Raw genomic sequence first — 27,963 nt, forward strand, 5'->3', positions numbered from 1 at the left:
AATACAGGTCTTTTGCCTCTTCAGGTAGGTTTATTCCTAGGTGTTTTATTCTTCTTGTTGCAGTGGTAAATGGGATAGTTTCCTTAATTTCTCTTTCTGATTTTTCGTTGTTAGTGTATAGGAATGCATTTCTGTGCATTAAATTTGTGTCCTGCAACTTTACCAAATTCATTGATTATCTCGTAGTTTTCTGGTGGCATTTTTAGGATTTTCTGTGTATAGTATCATATCATCTGCAAACAGGGACAGTTTTACTTCTTTTCCAATTTGTATTCCTTTTATTTCTTTTTCTTCTCTGATTGCTGTGGCTAGAACTGCCATAACTATGTTGAATAATAGTTGCGAGAGTGGATATCCTTGTCTTGTTCCTGATCTTAGAGGAAATGTTTTCAGTTTTTTACCATTGAGAATGATGTTTGCTGTGAGTTTTTCATATATGGCCTTTGTTATGTTGAGGTAGGTTCCCTGTATGCCCATTTTTTGCAGAGTTTTTATCATAAATGGATGCTGCAGTTTTTCAAAAGCTTTTCCTGCATCTATTGAGATGAGCATATGGTTTTCATTCCTCAATTTGTTAATATGATATATCACGTTGATTGATTTTCATATAGTGAAAAATCCTTGCATTCCTGGGACAAATCCCACTTGATCATCGTGTATGATTGTTTTAATGTGTTGTTGGATTTGGTTTGCTAGTATTTTGTTGAGGATTTTTTTTGTCTGTGTACATGACTGACATTGGCCTGTAATTTTCTTTCTTTCTTTTTTTTTGTGATATCTTTGTTTGGTTTTGGTATCAGGGTGATGGAGGCCTCATAGAATGCAGGTGGGAGTGTTCCTCCCTCTGCAAATTTTTGAGAGTTTGAGAAGGATAGGTGTTAGCTCTTCTCTAAATGTTTGACAGACTTCTCCTGTGAAGCTATCTGGTCCTGGACTTTTGTTTGTTGTAAGATTTTTTTAAAAAATAAATAAATTTATGTATTTATTTCTGTCTGTGTTGGGTCTTCATTGCTGCCTGTGGGCTTTCTTTAGTTGTGATGAGCGGGGGCTACTGTTTGTTGTGGTGTGTGGGCTTCTCATTCTGGTGGCTTCTCTTTTTGCAGATCATGGGCTCTGGGGCCTACGGGCTTTGGCAGTTGTGGCATGCAGGCTCAGTAGTTGTAACTCACGGGCTTAGTTGCTCCACGGCATGTGGGATTTTCCTGTAGGGATCAAACCCCTGGCCTTTGCATTGGCAGGCGAATTCTTAACCACTCTACCACCAGGGAAGTCCCTGTTGGAAGATTTTTAATCACAGTTTCAATTTCATTACTTGTGACTGGTCTGTTCATATTTTCTGTTTGTTCCTGGTTCAGTCTTGGAAGGCTGTATTTTTCTAAGAATTTGTCCATTTCTTCCACATTGTTCATTCTTTGGTATATAGTTGCTTGTAGTAGTCTCTTATGATCCTATGTATTTCTGTGGTGTCAGTTTTAACTTGTCCTTTTTCGTTTCTAAGTTTATCGTTTTGAGTCTTCTCCCTTTTTTTCTTGATGAGTCTGGCCAAATGTTTATCAGTTTTGTTTATCTCCTAAAAGAACCAGCTTTTAGTTTCATTGATCTTTGCTATTGTTTTCTTCATTTCTTTTTTTAAAAACTTAATTCATTCATTCATTATTTATTTTTGGCTGCATTGGGTCTTTGTTGCTGTGCACAGGCTTTCTCTAGTTGCGGCGAGTGGGGGCTACTCTTCATTGCGGTACGCGGGCTTCTCGTTGTGGTGGCTTCTCTTGTTGCAGAGCACGGGCTCTAGGCACACGGGCTCCATAGTTGTGGCTTGCGAGCTCTAGAGTGCAGGCGCAGTAGTTGTGGCGCATAGGCTTAGTTGCTCCATGGCATGTGGGATCTTCCTGGACCGGGGATCGAACCCATGTCCACTGCATTGGCAGGAGGATTCGTAACCACTGTGCCACCAGAAAAGTCCCTATTTTCTTCGTTTCTATTTCATTTACTTTTGCTCTGATCTTTTTGATTTGTTTCCTTCTACTTACTTTGGGTTTTGTTTGTTCTCTTTCTCTTATTACTTTAGGTGTAAGTTTAGGTTGTTTATTTGAGATTTTTCTTGTTTCTTGAGGTGGGATTGTATTGCTATAAAATTCCTTCTTAGAACTGCTTTTGCTGCATCCCATAGGTTTTGCATCATTGTGTTTCTTTGTCTTTTGTTTCTAGGTAATTTTTATTTCCTCACTGATTTCTCCAGTGATCCATTGGTTATTTAGTAGCATATTGTTTAGCCTCCATGTGTTTGTGTTTTTTACAGTTTTTTTTTTCCTGTAATTGATTTCTACTCTCGTAGTGTTGTGGTCAGAGAAGATGCTTGATACGATTTCAATTTTCTTAAATTTACTGAGGCTTGATTTATGACCCAAGATGTGATGTATCCTGGAGAATGTTCTGTGTACACCTGAGAAGAAAGTGTATTCTGCTGCTTTCAGATGGAATGTCATATAAATATCAATTAAGTCTATCTGGTCTAATGTGTCATTTAAGGCTTGTGTTTCCTTATTAATTTTCTGTTGGATGATCTTTCCATTGGTGTAAATGAGGTGTTAAATTCCCCCACTATTATTGTGTTACTGTCAATTTCCCCTTTTATGGCTGTTAGAATTTGCCTTATGTATTGAGGTGCTCTTATGTTGGGTGTGTAAATATTTACAATTGTTATATCTTCTTCTTGGATTGTTCCCCTGATTATTATGTAGTGTCCTTCCTTGTTTCTTGTAATAATCTATATTTTTAAAGTCTATTTTGTCTGATATGAGTATTGCTACTCCAGCTTTCTTTTGATTTCCATTTACATGGAATATCTTTTTCCATCCCCTCACTTTCAGTCTGTATGTGTCTGTAGATCTGAAGTTGGTCTTTTGTAGACAGCATATATATGGGTCTTATTGTATCCATTCAGCCAGTCTCTGTCTTTTGTTTGGAGCATTTCATCCATTTACATTTAAGGTAATTATCGATATGTATGTTTCTATTACTATTTTCTTAATTGTTTTGGGTTTGTTTTTGTAGGTCTTTTCCTTCTCTTGTGTTTCTTGCCTAGAGAAGTTCCTTTAGCATTTATTGCAAAACTGGTTTGGTGGTGTTGAATTCTCTTAGCTTTTGCTGGTCTGTAACGCTTTTGATTTCTCCATTGGATCTGAGTGAGTTCCTTGCTGGGAAGAGTAATCTTGGTTGTAGGTTTTTCCCTTTCATCACTTTAAATAGGTCTTGCCACTCCCTTCTGGCCTGCAGAGTTTCTGCTGAAAAGTCAGCTGATAACCTTATAGGGATTCCCTTTTATGTTATTTGTTGCTTTTCCCTTGCTGCTTTTAAAATTTTTTCTTTGTATTTAATTTTTGTTAGTTTGATTAATATGTGTCTCGGTGTGTTTCTCCTTGTATTTAACCTGTATGGGACTCTCTGTGCTTCCTGGACTTGGTGACTATTTCCTTTCCTATGTTAGGGAAGTTTTCAACTATAATCTCTTCAAATATTTTCTTGGAGCCTTTCTCTTTCTCTTCTTCTCCTGCAACCCCTACAGTACGAATGTTGGTGCATTTAATGTTGTCCCAGATGTCCGTGAGAATGTCCTCATTTCTTTTCCATCTTTTTTCTTTATTCTGCTCTGCAGCAGTTATTTTCACCATTCTATCTTCCAGCTCACTTATCCGTTCTTCTGCCTCAGTTATTCTGCTATTGATTCCTTCTAGTGTATTTTTAATTTCAGTTATTGTGTTTTTCATCACTCTTTGTTCTTTAGTTCTTATAGGTCCTTGTTAAACATTTCTTGTATCTTTTTCATCTGTTCCTCTATTGTATTTCCGAGATCTTGGATCATCTTAACTATCATTACTCTGAATTCTTTTTCAGGTAAATTACCTATTTCCTCTTCATTTTTTTGGTCTTGTGGATTTTTGCCTTGCTCCTTCATCTGGTGCATATTTCTCTATCTTCCTATTCTGTGTAGCTTACTGTGTTTGCGGTCTCCTTTTCACAGGCTGCAGGATCGTAGTTCCCGTTGCTTCTGGTGTCTGCCCCCTAGTGAGTGAGGTTGGTCCAGGGGCTTGTGTAGGCTTCCTGGTTGGAGGGACTGGTGCTTGCACTCTGGTGGGTAGATCTGAATCTTGTCCCTCTGATTGCCAGGGCTGTGTCAGGTGATGTGTTTTGGGGTGTCTGAGCTTAGTATGACTTTAGGCAGCCTGTCTGTTGATGGGTTGTGTGTTCCTGTCTTGCTGGTTGTTTGTCATGGGGTATCCAGCCCTGGAGCCTGCAGGCAGTTTAGTGGAGCCAGGTCTTGATGTCGAGATGGAGACCTTTGGGAGAGCTCCTGTTGATTAATATTCCCTGGGGCTGGAAATTCTCTGGTATTCCAGTGTCTTGGACTCAGTGCCCTTACCTCAGAGTCTCAGGCCCGACCCCTGGCCTGGGAACCAAGACCCCGCAAGTTGCATGGTTTGGCAAAAAAAGAAAAAAGAAGAGAAGTAAAGAAAACAAACAGACAAAGAAAACCCAAATCAAATGATAAAAACAAAACCAATCAAAGAAAAGAAAAAAAGAAAAAGAAAATGAAAATCAAGAGAACAATCTAACAAAGAAAACAACCCCAAAACAAAAACAAACAATAAAAACAAAACTAACAAAAATGAAAAACAAAAAGCAGAACAAAACCAGAAAGCAAACTAAAAAAAAAGAAAACCAAAACAACACACAAAATCCATCCAAAATAAAACCCCCAAGAACAAAAACAAAAACAAGAAAAAAAAGAAAACAGCAGAAAAGTCAAGTAATAATAGAAAAATAAAAAATATATAATATATATATTAAAAAATTGAAAAAAAATAACTAAGAAATAAAAAGGAAAACAGAAGACAAGAGAACAAAATGAAACAAAAAACAAAAAGAAAAAACAAAACAAAACAATAATAATAATTATATTTTCCTGAGGCATCCACTGTCAGTGTCCTTGACCCCCCAGTCAGCCACATCCAAACCCCACCTCCCCAGAAGTCCCACCAATACCTCTAGGTAGGTCTCTGGACGCACTGTGATCACTGTGGGGGCAGCTCAGGCTCTGACCTGGCCCAACTCTCATGTGCACTTTCCCCAAAGTCCACAGCTTCCCAAGTTAGACCAGTCTCAGTTGTGGGAGTTCTCATCCATTCAGATATTCCACAGACACAGGGTTTACTAAGAAGATCACGAGGATTTATTCTGCAGCTTGTGCAGCTTCACAGAGAGATTTGCATTCCTCTGCCTTAGTCACATAGCCCCTGGGGCTCAGCTTTGGTTTTGGCCCCAGTTCTGCATGCAGGCTCCCCTCAGTAGTCTGTTCCTCACCAAGGTGAGAGGGGGCAAAAGCAGCTGCTGATTGGGGCACTTAATCACTCCGGCCAGGGAAGGATAAGGTGGACACAGCTGGGGCATGCGCGAAGTTCCTGTGATGGCAGAGACTGGCAGGAAGATGCAACAGACTGGGACATGCTCACTCTGGTGGGAGTTCCTCCCAGTGCCTGCGGAGGCAGGGGTCATCGGGTGGGGAGGGGGTTTGCAATGGCAGCCCCACCCCTTGGGTGCCACTCAACAGTCATGCCTCATTTCCAAGACAGACTACATTTCCTTTTGGAGCATTCCCAGCCGTGGAGCCCCTCACTCCTGTCCCCTTAGGTTGTCTCTGCATAGCCAACAGCAGTCCTCTCCCTGGATCCACTATCCTAACCCCACCTTTTAGAACTCAGCCCCTGCCAACATTGGCATCTTGCTGTCTCAGGCTGGGGCACCCAGGGATGATTCTGGAGGAGGCTTTGGTGTGGGCAGTGCATGCAGGCCCTGTGTGTGGTTAAAGGAGGCTTTGATGGTGGCAGCGCTCAGGACCCTAGAGTCTGCACCAGCGGAGGAGGCCTTGGCTTGAGGGGCAGGCCATTTGCTTGGAGTATCTTCCTCCAGCCCTTTATTTTGAAACTATGTTTATTTTTAGAGCTGAAGTGAGTCTTTTGGAGGCAACATATAGCTGGGTCTTGGATTTTAATGCATCCAGCTACTCTGTGTCTTTTGATTGGTGATTTAACCCATTTATATTTAGGGTGATTATTGATGAATGAGGACTTAGTACTACCATTTTATCTTTTGTTTTCTGGTTTGTTCTATATAAGTTCTTTATTCCCAAGCTACCTTAAAAATTGTTTCTTTGTTATTGACTTTTGACAGTTTTACTCTAATATGTTTTTGAGAAGGTCTTTTTGCATTGCAGTAATTAGGTGTTCTCTTAGCTTCATGGACTCATACATCCAGTTCCTTCCCCAGATTTGACAACTTCTCAGTTATTATCTCTTTAAGTGTACTCTTTTCCCTCTCTTTTCCTAGGGGATACCATTATACTTATGTTGCCTTTCCTAATAGAGTTGGATAGTTCGTGTAGAATTTCTTCATTTTAAAAAATTTAGTTCTCTTTCCTCTTCTACCTGTATCGTTTCTAGATTTCTGTCTTTGAGCTTGCTAGTTCTCTCTTCAGTACAGTCTGTTCTAGTGCTTTCTAGTGTGTTGTCTCATTTATTGAGTTCTTCAGTTCCAGGATTTCTGTTTGGTTGTTTTGCAGATTTTTAGTCTCTTTGGTAAATTATTCCTCTGTTCATTAATTTATTCCTGAGCTCATTGAACTGCCTTTCTGAGTTTTCTTGTAGCTCATTCAGTTTCTTTATGACAGCTATTTTGAGTTCTCTGTCAGAACACATTATTTTGTGTCCTTAAGTTTGGTTTCTGAAGAATTGTCATGTTCTTTTTTGTTATACTGTGTTACCATGGTTTTTCATGGTGCTTGATGAGCTGTTTCTCTGCTGGTGCATTTGAAGTAGTGAATACCTTTCTTTAGGCAGAGCTTTTTTCACTTGATTCTAATTACTCAACAGATGAGTAATTAGAGCACTTCCTTTTGTTTTTCAGTAGGTGGCACTCTATAGCAGAGGTTTCTGGTTTCTTTTACCTGAACTATCCCTGGTTAAATATGAGTGTCTACACTTTCCACCCTCTATCTCTGTCAGAGATTTTGTCCTGTGCCTTTGTTGTTGTTGTTTGTGCCTCCAGGGTTGCCAGTGACGTGCTGCTGCCAGTACTGCTGTTATCACTGGTGTTGCCACATGGGACACTCAGATGGCAGTTACCTCTGTTTTACCTGGAGTCATCTGGTTCATAGGCTCTGTCATACTAAGGAAAGGTGGGGAGAAGCTGGGGTTGTGGGTGCCTCTGCCATGTCCACGTTGCCAGGTTTGTGGGTACCACTACTGCAGGTGGGGGGGGGCGGTGCAGAGTCATGGATACTTCCACTGCTGGAGAGACAGGGTGTCAGGCTCTGCTGTTGCTTCTGCCCAGTTCCCTGTGGCTGTGGGCATCATGCCTGGGAAGCTGGAGTCATGTGCACTACTCCCCTCTTGCTACTGGGTTCTCTGGGGCTATGGGCTCAGTTGTTGTATCTGGGCATCCAGGATTATAGGCACCACCTCCACTGTTAACCTGGTCTGCCTCCTCTATGTTTTCTAGTTCACATACATTTAGATGTACAGATGTGTGGAACCCTTTGGCATCCTAGTGTGTTAAGCAGAGGAAACTTTGTTGAGTTAATGAATATTTTACTGGTTGTAGATTGAAGGGACGAGAGAGAGGGAGTGTCTCATGCTACCATGATGCTAACATTACCTTCTTCTTCAGCTGTTTTAGTGGTTTTCAGTTGGATTGGCCTATACCGGTAGATGGCATGAATTTCCCCAGTGAATGTGAAAATTATTCTCCTAATAGCAGTTGCAGAGGCTAATTATGAGAAGGCAAGTATACTCATCAGATGGGCTGCTCTGCTGGTTACCCAGGTACTTAGATTCTCTGTGTGAGGAATCCATGGCCGTTGCAAAAGCTGGAGGTTATTTGAGAGCATCAGTCTGTTTCTGTGTCAGTCCCTGATGCTGCCTTTGGAATTTTTCATATGACTCTCTTATTCTCTTTAGTGAGAGAATTTTTCTTGTGGCTTTATCCTAGACTGGAAGGCCACAGCTCTGATTCCTGGGACTGGTTCAGCTTTTCTGTAGCTCTTTAACTTTCACCCTGAGCATAGCATGAGCACTCCAGTTCCCTGATCCAGCTGTCTGTGGTCTTAGGGATTTTTCAGGTATTGTTGGAAAAATTTACTTAAAAACAAACTTCCTCTTTCACATATGCTAAGTTTCACATGTCTATATCTATATCTATCTGTATAATTTATCTATATCTCTACATATATATGTATCTGGTTTCATGTATATATATATATTGCTGTCAGTTAGAGGCCATGTACTTTACATTGCGTAGAAGTTTCTCAGCCTTTTTAGTCCACTGGAAATTTTGTTTGAAATGCACAATTTGTTTGAGCCATCTACATTAAAGGAATAGAAAACCTAAGTAAAATAATTGTCATGAAAGTAATTGAGAAAGGTGTCAAAACATTGTCTGTGTCTTTCTCTCTTTCCTTACAGAGTGGAATGAGATAAATGACTTAGGCCCAGATAGTTAAAAAGGGAATTCTGTTAGACTTCAAAGAAAAGTAATGCTAATGATATAAGAACAATTCCCAAACTTAAAGAGAGAAGGAAATCCTCTAAATTACTTTACACATGCTATTGTGGTTAAAAGTGACAGCTATGGAATCAGGCCACCTGTATTCAAATTCTGGCGTCATCATTTACTAGCAGTATGATGTTAGTCAAGTTATTTAACCTCCTTTGCATCAGTTTCTTTCTGTTAAAAAGGGGATAAAAACAGTGCTTACATGTTGTTGTTGTAAGGTATAAGTGAGTTAATACACCTAAAACTCTTTGAATGTTTGGTATAGAGTAAGTGAGTAAGAGATATATGCTACTGTTATTGTTGTTGCTATTATTATTATTACTATTACGACTACAAACTGACAAAAATATTCAAAATAAATGTACATATTAATCTCACTTATAAATAATTGGGTCAACATTCTAATTCCAGTTAGCAAACAGAATACACAAACATTACAAAATAAAATACACAAGTGCGAAGTATGGCTTGTTCACTATTAGGAAATATTATCTTTTCTGTGGATACAGAAAATGCATATAATAAAAATACATATCCATTTATGAGTAAAATTCTTAATAATGTAGGCATAGGTAGATACTTCTATAGCATGGTAAAATACATATCTCAAATAAGAAACCCATGTCATCTTTAATGGTGAAAAGCCAAAAGTATTTTCACTAAGGCTAAGAAAACAAAGATACTCACCACTTTACTATGATACTACATCCACTTTACTTAACATTGTTATATCTACGCAAATTAATGAGACATGATAAGAACAAAAAGACTTAATACAAATTGAGAAAGTGGGTGCCTGCTTGTTTGCAAATGATGAAATATCAAACCTGGAAAACCAGTGTAATCAATTGAGAACCAGAGACTAAGTATAATAAAATCATTCCATTATTTGGTATAAGATTAATATTTAAAAATCAATGTTTTAAAGCTTTTATCAATATCAATTATAAATGATTTTTTATATGTAAAAAATATGTGGTCAGTAAATATAATAGAAAAGTTGATTTCGTATGCAGTGGTAACTGAAAAGAGATAACAAATTGGACTAGATTTAATGAGAAATGTACATACTACTGTTCTAGAGAAATATCTAAAGCCTTTGGCTGGTGCATAAAATACTGAATAAATGAGATACATTTTTCTGAGGAAGCTTTTTTTCTGTAAAGGAATATATTGTTCTTAAATTTAAGTATACATTTAAGTCAATCTCAATAAATATGTAACATTTATGTTTGGAATTAGTCAAGTTGATATATTCAGAGAAATACATGAATGAGAAGTCAAAGAAATTAGTAGAAGATATAAGCTTATACTATTCTTGCAAGATATTCACAAATAAAGGAAACGTCATATTTAAAAAGGGTTTGGTACTAATCCTTGAAAGTCCATAAAAGGAGTCATATTGACTCTGTTTATGATTAAAATTTTATTTAAAACGAGTGACAAAAATTGGATTATTCAAAAACTACATGGCCATAAGAAAATAATATTGACCCTCTACCTTATTTATTTTACCAAAATAACTTACAGTAAAGTACAATTTCAGGACTTCCCTGGTGGCACAGTAGAAACGGGTCCTCCTGCCAGTGCAGGGGACACGGGTTCAAGCCCTGGTCTGGGAAGATCCCACATGCCGTGGAGCAGCTAAGCCTGTGTGCCACAACTACTGAGCCTGCGCTCTAGAGCCTGTGAGCTACAACTACTGAAGCCTGCGTGCCTAGAGCCAGTGCTCTGCAACAAGAGAAGCCACCGCAAGGAGAAGCCCGTGCACCGCAACGAAGAGTAGCCCCCGCTCACCGCAACTAGAGAAAGCCCGCACGCAGCAATGAAGACCCAACACAGCCAAAAAATTAAAAAATTTAAAAAAAAGTACAATTTCAAAAAAGTCCAAAAATTGATAAATATGCTAGAAGAAAATGAAATGTTTTATTATTCTTGTTGGTGTTGTTATTATTATTGATATGGAGAATGCCATTCCAAGCAAGAAACAACCATATACCAGAAAGGAAAAGATATGTACCTGTGACTACATAAAACTCATTTCTGTAAGTTAAGAAATGCATTATACAAAGTCAAAAGAAAGGTGTCAACTGTAAAATAAATATTTGCAACCCCTATGTGAGAAAGAGTAATAATTTACTTAACATATGAAAGGTCTTACAAATAAATAATCAAAAAAATGAACAATTCAAGAGAGAAAGAAGCAAATGACAACAACAGTAAGCAGAAAGAATGACAAAGTATCAATAGCTTGTAAATAAGTGAAAGGATCCTAATGTTACTAACAACGAAATAACAGGAAATTTTAAAATGTGAGATACTATTTTTAAAAAACTTGATGATTCAAAGGGGTTGGTGAGCGTGTGAAAACAAAGACAAAGGATGTGTTAGATACTGCAGTATCTACGAAAATTAAAAATTACTTTTTTGTTTAATTTATTTATTTTTGGCTGCTTTGGGTCTTTGTTGCTGTGCACGGGCTTTCTCTAGTTGCGGCAAGTGGTGTCTACTCTTCGTTGTGGTGCACGGGTCTATCTTTGCAGTGGCTTCTCCTGTTGCGGAGCACGGGCTCTAGGTGCTGTGCAGGCTTCAGTAGTTGTGGCACGTGGGCTCAGTAGTTGTGGCACATGGGCTTAGTTGGTCTGTGGCATGTGGAATCTTCCCTGACCAGGGCTTGAACCCATGTCCCCTGCATTGGAAGGTGGGTTCTTAACCACTGCGCCACCAGGGAAATCCCAAAAATTACTTATTATATGATTCAACAATTTCTACAACTTAAATGAAAACTATTCTTCAGATATATTCATCATTGCAGCATTTTTATTTTTGTAATAGTCAAATTAGGATATAAACCTAAATGACCATCAGCATCTGGTTGAATAAAATATTGTGCATCAGTGAAATCAGTGAACAGAATGAAGCAGCTCATATGTGTTGGTAACGAAACATTTCCAAAATAATTTAAGTAAATAAAAGTGTGAGGGGGTTTTAACATCAGTTTGGTCCTTCAAGAAGCAGATACCAAGATGGGATTAGACACGTAAGAGATTTATTGGATGAAATGCCTGTGTGAAAGGTATAAGAGGAGAAAGCAATGAAAGCCAGGGAATCCTTCAGAGCACAGTGCTGGTCTGACACCTGAGAAAGGAGAGAGGGAAAGAAGGGTTTGGTAAAAAGAGTCTCAGACCACAGTGAGTTTAGAACAAATCCTGGCCAGGCCTATAGGGAATCCTGAGCAATGATTGCTAGTTAAAGGAACTCCATGATGAGCAGGATTGGGCTTTTCCATGCTGAGTCATTGAGGGCAGCCTGGGGGAGGTGTGGCCTCGGTGTGAACACCCTGATAGATCCAAACAGGTGGGCAGTGGAGGCTCTCAGTTACCGCTACTCACAGAAGTTTTTATTGAAAGTGGTGCATCTTCATGACCAGCAGAGTCTAGTTCTTATGCCATATAGATTTACCTTCCAAAGATGTTTGGAGGGCACTTCCTCCTTGTTGTCCATGGGCCTCTCTTCCTGAGGAGAAACTTACAAGAAGAAGGTTAGAAGTGAACTATAGCCTAGATTGCTTCCTTTGGTCTTGGGGGGTGTAACCAAAGGCAATTTCTTCCTTCACTATGAGTTCTAGCTTTCCCTTACCCTCAACTGTCCGGGTACCATACCTGTGGATCAGGCATTTTGTATATCTCTAGATAGTGGTGCTAATCAAGGCTCTGCAAACAGGAAAGGCAAACGCACACCCAGAATAGGTATCAATCCCCATGTTGACAAAGTGTTGGACCTTGCAGGATGGAAGGAGTAAAATGAAATTGACTTGCCAACAAGCGTCTATTTGGACTTTTTGAGAATAATGACATATTGGTGGTTCAGCATAGGTCTCTGTTGTTGGAAGTTGGACATTGAGAGGCAACGTTAGCTAGATTAGCCTTGGTTCCTGTTATTGCATCCATGCATAGCCTATATATCTACTGTCCTTACCATTTCATTTATGTGCCTATCATGCCAGTTCTTGGGGGGTTGATGAGGAAGAACAGATAATATGAACTGGTCAAGTCATTTTTCCAACCTGGTTGTTCAGTGTCCCTTCAGTGGTGGGTGCTTTCTGGTGGGCATGTGTGATATAAAGTTCTTCACACTTTGTGCCCACTGCTGTATGTCCACGCACATGCTCTACCCAAAGGCTTCTAATTTCTTATTGACAACTTCCTAGGAATTTGTACGTATTCTCACCTCATGCTACTTCTCTTATCATACAAAGCCAATGACTAGGAGCAACATTTGCAATTTTTCCATTTGGGAAGATTTTTTTTTCCTCTCTACTGCTTTTCAAGGCTGTTTACAAATGTGGCTTTAATGCAGCTACCATCCATTTTTAGGTTGTACCCAATATGAGGCTGACCTGTCCATAAATCGAGCTTGAGCTTTTTCTTATTCCTTTAGATGTTTGGATGTGACCCCCATAAAGCTATAGATGTGAGCTGGGGGAGGGTTCTGGGTGCAACTGTGGTAGGTGACATGGGGGTTGGGGCTACCTGTTCATGATTAATAATGTCCTCTGTTCTTGAACAAACTTGATCTAGGATATACCATTTGCATCTTACCATGGATTGCTGCTGGGCCTTTCTGACAGTAAGCCTTGGTGGGTCCAACATAACCCAGCTCAAAATGGGCATTTTCAGTCACATGATCAGTTTGTGCCTCATGGTCAAGCATTCCATAACTACCAGGGATCAGTGACAGACCAGGAGCTGTTTCTCAAAAGGCATATAATTCTCTGGTGCAGATGACATGGCCTTACTCCAGAACCCCTGCATCATGATTCTCTTGCTGGGGCCTACCATAAACAAAGCATAAACAAACTTTTTCTATAATGAGCCATAGAAAATATCTGAGACTCTGTCAACCATATGTTCTTTGTTTCAACTACTCAACTCTGCTTTTGTAGTGTGAAAGCATCTATAGACAATATTCAAATGAATGAACGTGGATGCATTTTTATAAAATATGTTTTCCAAAAATGGTGGCATACTAGTTCAACCCATGGACCATGGTTTGCTGATCCCTGGCATGAACTCCACAGTGAATCTTTTATCATAATTGACACCTCCAACCCCATAGGGTCTGCTGGATCATATGGCTCAGCCTTTGGTCAACTTGCACCACAGCCTGAAACTATTGGAGAATCCTTTCCTCCTCTAGACCCCATTCAAAGATGGTGGACTTCCTTGTCACCTGATATGGACCAGAGAAGTATTCCTAGGTGTGGAATGTGTTGCTTCCCCAAATCAAAGAGGCCTACCAGGTGCTGTGCTTTATTTTTTATTGTAGGGAATACAAGATGCAGTTATTTGTCTTTTAATTTGGAGGGGATATCGTGACCATTGGACCCTTAAAAACTTTTGTTATGGCAGGTCCCTGAACCTCTGTAGGGTTTGTTTCCCATCCTCTGGAGCACATGTCTTAACAAGGCCACCAACTTACTAGCCACCTCTTACTTTCCTGGTCAATTGGCCTGATGTCATCTTATAACTGATCAGTGTGATGTTCTCTGGGATGGTCCCCTTTCTTTAGGATTGTTTTATGACAGAAAGCAGGAGAGTTAGTAGAGCCCTGGGACAAAACTCTAAGTAAATATATTTGTCCATTTCATGAATGTGAAGTGTTTCTAGTAGTCTCTTACCACTGAAATAGAAAAGAATGCATTTGCCAAATCAGTGGCAAATACTATCTTAGCTCTAGCAATATTACCTTGGCCAGTACAAAACCTGCAGTAGGGACTACCATTGGATAAGCTAGCAGTAATTTACAAGAAATTTTTAGGATCCATCTGTTATTGCAAGAAACAGACTGGCTAATTAAATGGAGACATGGTAGGGATAACCACCGCTTTAGGTTTTTAATGGTGGTACTAATCTTTGCCATCCCCTGTGTTGTGATTTTTTAAAGATTTATTAACTTGCCAGAGTGGAGGGCAATTTTGAAGACTTCTGCTTAGCCTTCCTCACTGTTAAAGCACTTACCTCATAGGACAAGAACCCAACTTGGGGATTAGTCCAACTGCCAAGTTTGTCATTCCTCGATTATACATTCGGGGACTGGGGACAGACCACTCTGTGGGTCTGTCGACCCAGTGGACTGAATGTGAGCTTGACTTTAGCCTAGGAAAGACCCCATTTATTACCTAGCCTCCAGTTATGAATAATCATACTTTGTTTCTCTAGATGTCAGTGTCAACTCAGACCTTGTGTCTAATAATTCTCTAAATGTCTGGGTACTCCCCTTTCCCCAGTGCATATTTATCTGAATAAATATCTGTAGGTCCCTTTAGGGATGATTATAATATATATTTGCCACAGTGCTGCAGGGTCTTTAATCCTGGGGACTCAGTCATCTTTTTAGTCAGTGGTTTTGAGAATGGCTGTAGTGAGTGACTAAGGGGGATAGAAGTAGATCAGAATGGTAATAGGAGCTGCATCACATCACATCACATCATATCACATCACATCACATCGGGCCTTGACGACTCTTGTGATGACTGACTTTCACACTGAATGAAAACTGGAGATTTCAGGGTTTTGAACAAAGGATTAAAATGATCTAGCTTACATTAAAAAAAGCTTTCTGACTGCTACGTTGGATGTTGTTATGGTAATCTGTTAGGAGGCTATTGAGCCTCAGTGCCTGCAGTGGAGTGGTGGTAAATGGCTAGATTTTAGATATATTTTGACAGTAGATTTCACAGGATTTAGCAATGAATGAGTGGGTGAGAAGAATTATGGATGATTTAGAGTATTTTTTGGCCCAGGGGATTGAAACAATGGATTAGCCTTTAACTAAGAAGAGGAAGCCTATAGATAAGAGCAGGGTTTGCGTGAGGGGATATTTAGAATCCAGTTTTGGGCATGTTAAGCTTGAGATGTCTTTGAGACATCCAAGTGGAGATGGTGAGTAGGCATGTATTCGACATTTAGTGAGAGGTGTGGTGAGACAAATGTATTAGGAGTCATCAGTGTATAGGTGGTATTTAATGCAATGAGGATTGGTGACCCCTTAAGAGAGAGAGAGAGTCTAGATATAGAAGGAAGACCCAAGATTGAGCCCTTGGGGTATATTAGCATTGAGAGACTGATAGAAGTGGAAGAAGCAGTAAAGAAGAGTGAAATAGAAGGAGAGAAGCAAGAGTGCAGTATTCTCAAATCCAAGTAAAAGAAGTGTTTCAGGGAGATGAGAGGGACAAAATGATGCTGGTAGGTCATGTATATGACTGTGAATAAAAAATTGGATTTAGCAAAGTGGAGGCCATTGGTGACCTTTATTTAGTTGATGTCAGCTGCATTATCCCTGTTTGAAATATCAGCATCATCTTTGATTTCTCTCTTTTCCTTTGAACTGTCTCCACTTCCAACTCCAGTATTTAGTAAGCTTGTCCTCAGTTGTACTTAAGAGCCATGATTCATCACCTACATTGGGGTAAATACCATTCTACATGCTGAGCATATGGAGATGAACAAGACATGAACTCTTTCAGGAATTTACAGCTGAGAATGCGGTACAGGCATAAACACATTTCATTGTAATGGAAATGATAATAATTTTAATAACTATAGTAATTTCTTCTTTTGACATGACTTTTGTTGCTTTTCTGCTGCTGCTGCTACTAGTACTACTACTACTACTACCGCCACCTACCATTATTGGAACATATATGCTGTGCCAGGGATATCTCAAGAAATCCTTACACTTCTATGAGGTGGCACCATTTTATGGATGAAAATGAAGCAGAGACAGGTTGAGAAAGTCATTCAAGGTCACACAGCTACTAAATGGTGGAAGTCCTATTCAAAACCGAACAGTCTAATTTTCGAGTTTGTGTTTGTTAACTAGAATTGAAAGATGACATTTTCTACCTCTCAAAACTTGCATACCTACTAATTTATTCCCTCACCTTAAGTTACATTCCCCCTCTTGCTTCCCCTTATTCTTTTTTTTTACTGGGATAGCTTTTCTAATAAATCAATTGTGTGTGAATCCATGTCTCGGACCTTTTGAAGAACCTAAGACATATTATCTTCTATGCTGTTAAAGAATTGTGACAATGACTTGTCTAAGTCTTTGACTGATGGATTAGTTTTTGAGAGAGGTATAACTACAGATAAAGTACTGTGGGACATCAATATATCGAGATGCATTTTGAGCCATAAGTTATAACCACATTTATTGAGAACTTACTATATTCTCAGTTGTGATTTCCCAAGGGGTCCTGGTTGAATATTCCTGCCGATGAACCTCAGATGAGACTATCTCAGTCCATCAATGTGTTCCTAATAAAATGTTACTCAAATGCAAAGGAATAAGGAACTTAGGAGTGGCAGTATAACATAATAATAACTTACACTTATAAAGTACTCTGTGTTTCCTTCTGTCTTAAATGTTTTTTAAATAGGAATTCATTTATTCTTCCCAGTAGCAGAATGAGAAATGCACTCTTTTACAGACAGGGCACTTGAACAAAGAGAGGTTAAACTACCTGCCCAAGATGTCACAGTTACTACTATTGCAAAGATATCAGTACAGTCATTATCGTGATACTATTATTGGTAGTGCTTACACTTTCCTTCACTGTTTTGTCTCTTTATGTGTCACAGCACTACTAGAAAGGGCTGAATGGCTTTTTTAGACCTTACTGAAGGGTTAGACTGATTAAAGAGAATGATTAAAGATAATTACAAATTTGAAGGAAGGGGAAAAATTAAAAGTTTTATGTTTCATATGTCTTTTTCCATAGTCTAAGGGAAAAGCATCCCAAACCTTAAGGGGGCCAATTTTTAGGCACACCTCAACTTAGTCAGCTTGGGCTGCCATAACAAAACACTACAGACCAGGTGTCTTAGACAATGGAAATTTATTTCTTCCAGTTCTAGAGCATCTAAGATCAAGATGCTGGCTGATTTGGTTCCTGATGAGAGCTCTCTTCCTGGCTTGCCTTATTACACATATTGCAGTGTGCTCATATGATCTTTCCTTGATTCATGCTCCTGGGGAGGGAGAGAGATATCTCTGATGTCTCTTCTTATAAGGATGTTAATCTCATCATGAGGACCCTTCCCTCATGAACTTATTTCACCCTAATTATCTCCCAAGGCCCCCTCTAAAATCACACTGGGAATTAGGGCTTCAACATATGAATTTATGGATGACAGACATATTTCGTCCATAACACACCTTATTCAATTGACCTTCCCGTATTTATATCCTCTCTCAGAGAGAGAGAGAGAGGGAGAGAGACCTAAGTGAAAATCTTTTTAGTGCAAATTTCCAGCTTCATTTAAGCAACTCACCTCTTATTCATGTTATTTGATCTTGTCTTAGAATCCAACACCCTCCTAGCCCCATCCCTGCAGGCCTTGTCCTCTCTTGCTTAACTTACTCTGGAAATCCCTGAAGTCTATTGATGTGGTGACCCCCAATTTCTGTGTTTCCATGATCCCCACTTTCAGTGACTCTGAGAGACCTGTTCCACTGACCATGTGAACCATACCTCTATTGACCTTACAACTCTGGCCATCTCTAATCTGTGACCTACACTGGGCCCATCATCTCCCATTTTTGATGACCATATGATTCTCATCCCTACTGACTCCATTCACCCTACTCCACTGTTCCTAAGATCTCCCTCAGTGACCTCAACCCACTGACCCTTTAATCCTCACCCCACGTTGATGGCACTTTACTCTCCACTACTATCACAGAAAACCACATTCACACATAGCCATCTTCTCTCATTCCCAACTTAAGTCTAGCCATTTTGGGTTCTTGACACAGCCTCTGAATTTCATTTAATAATCACTCTACTTAAATGCCTGAGGAATTTATCCAAAAATTTATTTTTTCATGCACAACAATTCGGCTTGAAAAATCAAAGTTAATATATGATATATAATACTTTTTAGTTAAAAGTTTTAATGGATTCATTAAACAAATATGAAAGGCATTCAGCGAATGTTAACATTGCACAGTTATCAAGGATGCAGCTATGTCAGAGACAGGTGCTATATTATGCATGGGTTCTGTTTTTATCACTATTTCAACTTTATCCTATTAGTTCCAACTCTCAGTGAGGCTACTTTTTTAGAGAACAAAAGGGAAACCCTACTGTCCAAGAACATCTGTTTTCCATATAATTTTTCTGTTCCAGGATTTCTTCTGGAAACATGGTCATTTGACCTGAAACTGAGAGTATGCTTGAAGCCTTGGGGCACAAAGATAGCAGAGTGAACACTCCTGTCTCCCAGCTCTGAAGATCCAAGTCCTTTGACTGCTCTTTGTACTGTCTGTTTTCACTGGCTATGGAAGGGTAGACAGTGAACCCTGAAATGGAAGCCAATGGATGCCCTTATGTCAGGCATGAATAATCTTTTTTCTTTGCATCAGGATTCCTTCAGATCATCAGCTTTGAGAACCTAGCAAAAGTCATTGCTTTAGAAGGTAAAAGTTTGCAGAAGGGAGATTTCCTTCCCCTCTCAGATCCTTGGTTGGCTTCAGCATGTTCTTCATTTTTATTTCTGATCGTGACCCTATGGCTCAAATACTGTGAAAAGTCATAAGGGTGCCTGATTTGGAGATAAGCATTTTCTTACCTTTTAATACGTAAAAAGCATCTCTTATTGAAATATCACCACACAAAACTATATATTTTTTGATATTTTAGTCTTGAAGGAATAGTTTTTTTAAATCATTAATGATTAAATGATCATGGCTTAATCAAATTTGACCTTGTCCACAGCCTTGATTTAAATGGCCCTTTTTACCTGGTCATAAATCTTGTTCCATTAACAAGTCCTTCTCAGACTTGTACATAGCTCTAGGCTTTGAATACCTAAGCTCCTGTGAATTTTTTCTTTTCCTTTTTTAAAAAACATGCACAGGCAAGTGCCAAGGCACCAGGGAAGAAGAGGATGATGGTTAAATAAGAAAAAGTTATTTAACTTCTATTTTCCATATTTGTTGAATAATGTTTCCAGAATTGATGCAGGCTCTATCCTGGTCAAGTTTCTGGCTTGTTTTGTTTTTTCATTTCCTATAACAGGATATCCCTTAAAAGCACTATATTTGGGAGTGGGAATCATGAATTTTCCATGAATGTTTTTGCATTCAAGCATTAATAACTCTTCCTCACAAATTTCTGAGGGTAAAAAAAATACACTTAGAAATGAAAAGAATTTGTAGATTCCAGTCAAGAACTGTATATTGGTTAAACTATGTAGTTATCCTATAGAATTTGTGGCAGTCTGCAATGATTTTAACTTCCCTCTATGAAAATGACTTTCTTGTGACTTTAAATAACATTATATATTTAAAAATAAAAAATAACATTCAGAATGATAGTTTAAAATATGAAGTAGGTATTTTAAATGGATTTTTAAAAATTTTATCATGTACTCATATATTTTAGTAATCTGTTTTTAAAGCAAAAGGAATTGAGACAAAGAAAAATGAAGTTCTTTCTCAGCAAGTCTTCAACTCTTGCTGTTAACTGATTTAGTTTTAGATGTTTCAATTGAAAAAATTGATATAAGGGAGGTTTTCCTTATGAGTGGGTGATATTTTAGGCTTCCTCAGGTAATGTGCCTCCTTTGTTCAGATACTGGGGCTGTTTTGTGGTCATTGAGTATTAATTTTTTTTCAAGTCATTAAGCACATCCTGTTTCTTGATTTTGTTCCATGCATCAGGAATTTTACCTTTATCTATAAATCTTTTGAGATATTTTTCTTGTAGCTTTAATCTGAAGTGACAGACAAACCATTTCCAGTATGGCTGGGTGGATGTGTCTGGGGTGATACTCCACCTGGCATATTCCCCTCCTGCCTGTCGATAGTTCTTAAATGGGACTTTCCTGTCATCTCCCAAAACCAAAAAGCAATCACTTGCTACCAAACTGGTACAGCAATCAATGACAAAATGGTCTGTTTTGTACCACCATCCTCCACTGACAGCCTGTGGACGATGGAAGGGAACACTGTGGTCTCCATCATGCGTAGGGATTGTGTTTGTACAAATTGCTCTACAGCAGGGACACTGTTTCCAGCAGCCAGAGAGATGTTCAGCAATCATTTTCTGGATTTCAGGAACGATTTCTTCTATAAGCATATACAAGTCATTCTCTTCTACTCTCTTCATTTCAGGATCCAAAGCTTTACTCATGGCTTCTTTGAGAAAGTCAATATCTTTTATCTCCTGGTGTTCAATGCTTATCAGGTCTTTTCGTGGAAAGATCAAGTTACTCCCCAGGTGATCACAGAACAAATCCAACCACCCAGACACAGTGCTGCTTTTATCTTTAGCTACTGCTGTGGATGCCTGAATAGCTGAGAGGATGGCATTCTTGATTTCATCTGAACTTATTTTTAAAAATGTCTTCATTTTTTCACTTCCTTTGTCAGAACAATATCTTTTAATGTGGTTTTCAATGTAATTCTTAAAAAATGATTCCGGATTATGAAGGTACTGCCAATAATTATCAAAATTTTCCTCTTCTGCCAGAGAGATGAGAATGTGTTTCTCCAGGTTAGCCCTATTTCCATTGAATGCCGGGCAGGTGGCTTGCATGTCCCCGGCAATTTTGCGGGCCATGTTTTTCTTTATGGTGTTGGAGACAGCAGTGGTGAGTTTGTGCCACAGAAAATCAACAAATGTTTTAATTGAGGTTGCTCCCTGACAAGAGATCTTAAAACTCATGAAGAAATCATCTTTCTTGCTTTCCAGATAGTTTACAGGATCATTTGCTCTCTTGAATGCCTTGTGCATATCATGAAACTTCATTGATGCTCTTTGGAATAAACACAAGGATAAGTCTATTTCATATTTTCTTGTAAATGTGTATCTTTCCTTAGTGGGTGCAGATTTCACCTCCTCATCTATTATTCTCAGGATTTCATAGAAATAATTTGGATTGTAATCATGCTTTTGCCTACAAATGTTGTTAATAGTTTCGTTAACTTTTGAAACAATGCGGTTAGTAGTCATATTTATGGACTCCTTATCCTGGACCTCTAATGTCATTGTAACTAAGTTCAAATATTTCTTGTTCATTTTGATATGTTTGTCATATTTGATTTCAAACTTTTCTCCAGAATTTTTCTTCAGTATGCTTGCCATGTCTTTCTCCTTTTTGAAATAATCCAAAAGGATGTTTTCAGAATCCACTTCAATTTTAGGCTCTGTGATTGGAGGGTGAGTTGAGGACAAATCATAGACCCATTTTTTCCAAAGTGGGTTGAATTTCTCATGTAGCTCTTCCTCACTCAATTGGGTGCCCTTTACAGTTAAAGCCAACTCTCGGCTTTTTTCCAATAATTCCTTTTCATAACCTGATTTTTTGTTATGCAGTTTTTCTTGATTCTTTTTAAAACTAAGAAGTTCTTTGGCTTTTCTTTGGCTGTCTAAAATGAATGCCTCTTTAAGGATTATTAGCTTATTTTCAAAATTTCCTTTCCACTGTACCAGCACTTCACTATCTGGGTCTTCATTAAAATATTTTTCAAGTTCTTGCATGATGGCTTCATATTTCTCTGTAACTGGAGCCTCAATTGTGTGTGTTTCGAGTGTCTGTATTTTTTCATTCTGAATCTGGTTGATCAGCTGGTCCTGTATGCTCAGCACATGACTCCTCAACTCCCATGTCCAGTAGTTATACATGGTTTCCAGTTTGCTCATGGCCATGACCTCTCGGGTATTCCTGAAACTGAAAATAAAGTTTTCATTCAGTAGGGCCCTCCACAAATCTTGAACTCGGAATTTTACATCTGATATCTTCATGATGCTTCCCCTAGATTCCTGTTGGGCAGTCACAAGAATTCTGCTTTTCAGTTCTTGGACATTGTGGCTATAACGAGGATTGGGAGGGGCCATTGGGGGATTGCCATCCCAGAGGTGAGCAAAGTAGTAGACGTGGGTATTAACATCAAACTTAATGACATCGCGAAAGCGGGTTACATCTGAGCACTGCTCTTCTTCAGCTGCTGTTGCTGCCATTTCGTCCAGTCTCTGCTCTAGCCGCCTTCGCCCTTCCATAGTTTGGTCTTTAGCTGTAACTTCTCCCACATTCTGATGAACAAAGAGGCAACTAGGAGAGATTTTTACTTGTTTCATCCTCAGAAAAGCTTGGACAACTATTTGTAGAATATCTTGCATTTCTGATGGATTTTCCCCGAAAATATTGATCAGAGTCAAGTTTCCAAGTCCGATGACAAAGGTTGCCAACTCATTGTCACGATTCTGGGACTTGTTGCTGAGTTCTGGGGCCCGAAGTCCTTCTGTGTCCACAACAAGCACAAAGTCAAAGCCAAGTTCCTTTGCGAATGTCTCCTCCACCTTCAGAAGCTGCATGTAGGCCCCCCGGGTACACCTCCCAGCACTGACAGTGAACTGCAGCCCAAAAAGTGCATTCAGCAGGGTGGATTTCCCTGAGCTCTGCAGGCCAAGGACAGAGAGAACAAAGAGCCGTTTGTTTCCAAGTTTCTCAGAGACCTTGTCAAAAACAGCTGCCACCCACCTCAGGGGCACATAAGAAGCATCCCCATCCATCAGCTCAATGGGAAAACCAGATAGCATCAGATCTGCAGCAATGTGGGGAAGGGAGAGAAATAGGGTATCTTTCATGGATGAAGCTTCTTCCAGAGCTTCATAGATCTGGCCAACTTCTCTGAGAAGTTGCTCAATTCCCAAGGTGCAGTCACTAATCTCTCTGGAGATAACTTCTATCTCATTTTGCAAGCCTTTCAGAGAGTTGCTCTTTGGTGCCTCTTGCTTTTCTTTTTGGACCAGTGACCACAATGCCTTTTTCTTCTCATTTAGTTTTTCCAAGTGTCCTGCAGTCAAATTGTCTAAAAACACACTCAGCCATTGCAAGAAGTAGAGTTTGGTGTCAGTTTCTGAATGATTTTGGAGAATTTCAAGGACAGAATGCATTAAATCGTTGAGAGGAAAGGCTTTTCTCAACTGTTGACATCGTATCATTTGTTTATCTGTCTCAATCTCACTCTTGTGTTGTTCAATGCTTCGATTCCCTTTTTCTCTCAGATGATAGAGTTCTTTGTCCTTTTTACACCAAAGTTGCCACAGTTTTCCCTGAAGGGGTAGTAAATTTTCCTTCATCTGAGGTATTTCCGTTTCTCCCAGTAGGGCCATTAGAATCTCTGCCTTTTCTTTGGCTTCCTTGCATTCTCTCTGGTCTTCATCAATAAGCAATCCTTGCTTGCGAGCAATTTGGGCACAGTTCTCCAAGCTGAGTGCAGTGTCAGAAAGCTCTAACAAACGTCTGATTGTAGTTATGAGCTCCTCTATTAATTCTGCCTCATTTCTGTTTCTGATCCCAATTCTCACTCTTGGGCCAGAGTTATTTGCCATGTTTTTTTCTTTATCATCAAGCAAACAGATTAAAGTTTTTGATTTCTGACACAGGTCATGGACAATTTTTCGGGTTTCTTTATTGTCATCAGAAGTTGACATGAGGACCACAATGAGAGAAGAGACCTCCTGCAAAAAGGCAAGTTGCTTCTCATGTTCCTTTGCATCTCCATGAAGATTGATGAAGGTCAGGCAGTTGTCAAACCTGTCCTGATCTTCACCCCCAGGACAGAACCAGGCAACTTCCACCACACCTCCCATCAAGAGACAGTCTGTGCTGCTCCCTTTGCAATGTCGGTGAAAAAAGACATCATGTTTCCTTTCACTGAGAAGACAGTTCATGATCTGAGATTTGGAGGCAGAGAAGCCGTTTCCAACTCTAATAAAAGACACAATGGGGGTAGAGACACGACACATCTGCTGATTTTTGTAATTGTCCTTCTCCTCTTTTATTGATTTCCCTGCTTGCTGCCAGCTCCTCCTAATTTGACTGAGAGACCAGAGACAGAATTCAATTTGAGCATTGCAAGGATTAGGTATGAGAAGGGGAAGGGCAAACTGACAAATGGAAAGTTTGGCCAAAATGTATTGTCTGGCAAAATCATCTGCACAGTGAAGAATTGCCATCTGTATATCCATAGGGTGAATGTAGGGCCTGGCATTAGTGGCTGCTGAAGGATTAGTGGTGCTATTACTGTCTTCAAATAGATCTTCATATGGATCAAAAGCCTCCTTTTCTTGATTTGAGGTGCTTGGATAGACTTGCTTCTCTGTGTATTCATCATCCTTGATGATCAGGTATCTCAGCCCATAATCCAGCATCAGTAGCTTCTGTAGGAAATAGTAGGGAAGCTCTCTTTCAGAGCAGGGCTGGGTGTTGTACACAGGATTCTTGGAGATCACATGGAAGTTAGCTCTGCTCATCGTTTTTGGGTAGTAATGTTCTAGGCCTAGACGCTGGAGTATTTCTAGGAAGGCTCTATTTTCTATGACCTCCCGTTTGTTACTTTCATTATCATGTGGTTCATGGGGCTCTTTCTTTCCACGGAAAAGACTTTGCAATTGTTTTTTCACATCCTCCATTTGCAATGAAGAGACGGTGGCCTCATAATCCCCATCAATGAGCAATCTCAAGTCTTTTTCTAGGTTTTCCCAATCATGATCTGCCCCAAGTTTGGTGAGGACATGTACAACTTCTTTAGACAAAGATTGTCCCATGTGACGTCTTACTAATGCCAAGCGTTCTGTTTTCTCCTCTGGAGAAGCAACTTTGATGCCAAGTGTAGCTGTCAGACCTGTGAGCACCAGGAATGCCTGAGCCTTGTAGTTGCAAATATTTTTGAGCTCTTGGTATTTATCTAGGGCAGTTTGCATTTTATCCAGTAGGAAGTCTAACTCATCACACCCAAGGAGATACTGAAATGTATTGTTTACCACATGATATCCTGCACCAGCTGCAATCAAAAGTAGCAAGATGTGTGTGTCTGGCTGCCCCGTTTCTTGGAGGTATCTCAAGAAGCAGCCAAGAGACAAGCTGACCTCGTAAGTCGCCTTGCTTTGAGCTTCCTCCACTGATTCTGTGGATTCAGACTTGGCCTTTACTTCCATAAGGTCATTCTGGGTTTTTTTAAAGATTTTAATTAATTCAGAAAATTGGGTGATATTGACATTCTCTTCCTCTGGTTCTGACTGAAATATCCACTGCATGATGGAATGAGCCTGAGGAAAGTTTGTCACTTTGTAGATGTGAGGATCCAAAAGGCTGCACAACTGAGATTTAATAAATTTAGTTTCATAAATGGAATACTGTTTGCAGAAGTTGACAGTGTCTACCAGAAAATTCTGCAGACTCCTATCTGTGAGGCATATATTAGTCCAAGCGTTATAACTTTTTATTTTTTCACTTAATCTTTGCATGAAATTTATCAGCTTTTTAAGCTGCTCTTCAGGATCAGATACCTCCCAGGATTTCACATCCTCTAGGAAAAGCCTAGCCTCCTTCTGAACACTCAGTAATTCTTCTCCCTCCTGGATCTGGGCAGTAAGACCAGTCAGAGCAGTGTAGCTGTCTTTCAGGCAGTTAGCTACCTGATAAGGATCCTTAAAATCGCTTCGGTGGCTGGTGAGGATGATGTCCCAAACGGGCACCAGCTGAATTCCCCGGTCAATGACACACCAGGTTTGATTATTGGCAACTAGGCCAGCTTTCCACTGTGAAAGGCCATTTGCTTCTGGTGGGCCACCTGTCTGGGCCACAGATAATTGGACTTTGGTTTGGAGATTTTGGAAGGTTGTTGCCTGAGAGGCTGTTTTTGAATGAGAGTCTGACACATCCACACCTGCAGCAACATTCACTCCAAAGCCACTGTAGCTGCCCCTTATGTAAATATCCAGGGCCTCTGCAGCTTGCTGTTTCACTTCTGCCAGCTGCTCACTTTGGAAGCCCTCTGAAATGGCTTTCCACCAGTAGATTCCTCCCAGGTGCAGAGGGCCCTGGTTAGCATGAGAGCCAAACCTGTGGAAGAAGGCTTCAGTCCTGCGCCTCAGCAAGGGAAGTTTGTCTGGGTCTTCTGGCTGACCTGAAAGGTCTTCAATGCATTTCAGTTCCTGTAGAGCTGCCTTGGAGAACTGGAGCTGGTCAGTGGGAAATAGGCAGGAGGCCAGTGGGATGTAGTTGAACTTGGTTGAGCAGAAGTAAGAGTGCTTAGAATGTGACTGTTGGGTTTCCTTGGATTCTGAATGTTTGCTCTGATTCATAGCAGCTTCCAGGCTAAATCCCCAACCTCCACCCTTTGCTGAGGCAGTTACACTGAAGCCCAGCTTCTCTACAGCCTGGGTGAACATGGATTCTTTTTGAGAAGATGTAAATTCCTTTGTTTCCATCCGTGTACTCTGCGCAGGGCCACAGAGTGAGAACTCCTTGGGGACACTGAGTAGCTCCTCTTTCTTCTCTATCAGGCCCCTTTGGTTACTGGTTTTGTAAATTCCCTGAAGGGCTAGTCCTCCAGATGCATGTCGCACCAGCTCTCTATCTGGAAGATTCTTCCTGTGAGACAGTGTCCCCTCCATAAGTTTGAGTTGTCCCAGCATGTTTTCCATGACATCTCTTAGGGACTTTTCGGGACGTGGCCAGAACTCTTTGGGGATCTCCATTGCCTGCATCAGCTCTGCTTCCTTTTTCCTCACTGCCTCTTCCTGTCGCTGCCTCCCTTCTGCCAGCATCTCTCGTAGCTCCTGCAGTGCCTGTTCTGCCTGCTTCTGCCTTTTCTTTATTGTTTCCACCTGAGACTCCTGTAACTCTGAAAGAGTATTTGAGTATGACAGGTTAAGCAGCTTCTCCAGGGCCCTTTTCTCCCAGGGATGTTGTGCCTGGGATTGCAGCTTCTGGAGTTCTTTTTCTTCTAGGTGTTGTAAGCCTTGGGCACAGGTCACACCCAGGTGTTCCTGCAGCTTGGGCAACCAGTACTCAACTGCCAATCCTGCTTCTCTCAACATCTCTTGGAGATCTTGCCCATTTTTGCCTCTGAGCAGGAGCTCATTAGGGGTAGACTCTTCTGCGTCCATGGCTGTGGGACGAAAAGACACTCAGTTAGCCTTTGGCATGTTAATTTACAGAACTCTGTGATTAATTTGCAGAAATCTGATGCTTTTCTAAACACTAATAATGAACTATCAGAAAAAGAAATTGAGGAAGCAGTCCCATTTATGATCACATTAGATAGAATAAAATATCTGGGAATAAACTTAATCAAGAAGGTGAAAGACCTATACTCTGAAAACTATAAATACCAATGAAGGAATTTGGAAATGATACAAAGAAATGGAAAGATATCCTCTGTTCCTAGATTAGAAGAATTAATGTTGTTAAAATGTGCATACTGCACAAAGCAATCTATAGATTTAATGCAATCACTATCAAAATACCCATGACACTTTTCACAAAAGTAGAA

General features: G+C 39.9%; 1 protein-coding gene across 1 annotated transcript in view; it reads right to left on the reverse strand.

The window, feature by feature from the left end:
* Positions 1 to 1,111: 1,111 nt before the first annotated feature.
* The window catches only part of LOC309667657 (interferon-induced very large GTPase 1-like), a 51,392-nt gene continuing 24,540 nt past the window's right edge, over positions 1,112 to 27,963 (reverse strand). The window contains exon 3 of the mRNA XM_082476293.1: positions 1,112 to 27,579. Coding sequence (XP_082332419.1) covers positions 20,279 to 27,577 — 7,299 coding nt within the window. The 5' untranslated portion in view covers positions 27,578 to 27,579 and the 3' untranslated portion in view covers positions 1,112 to 20,278. The remainder of the gene's footprint in view (positions 27,580 to 27,963) is intronic.

This window comes from Balaenoptera physalus (genome assembly GCF_965194825.1).
Source record: "Balaenoptera physalus genome assembly, chromosome: 10".
Lineage (NCBI taxonomy): Eukaryota > Metazoa > Chordata > Mammalia > Artiodactyla > Balaenopteridae > Balaenoptera > Balaenoptera physalus.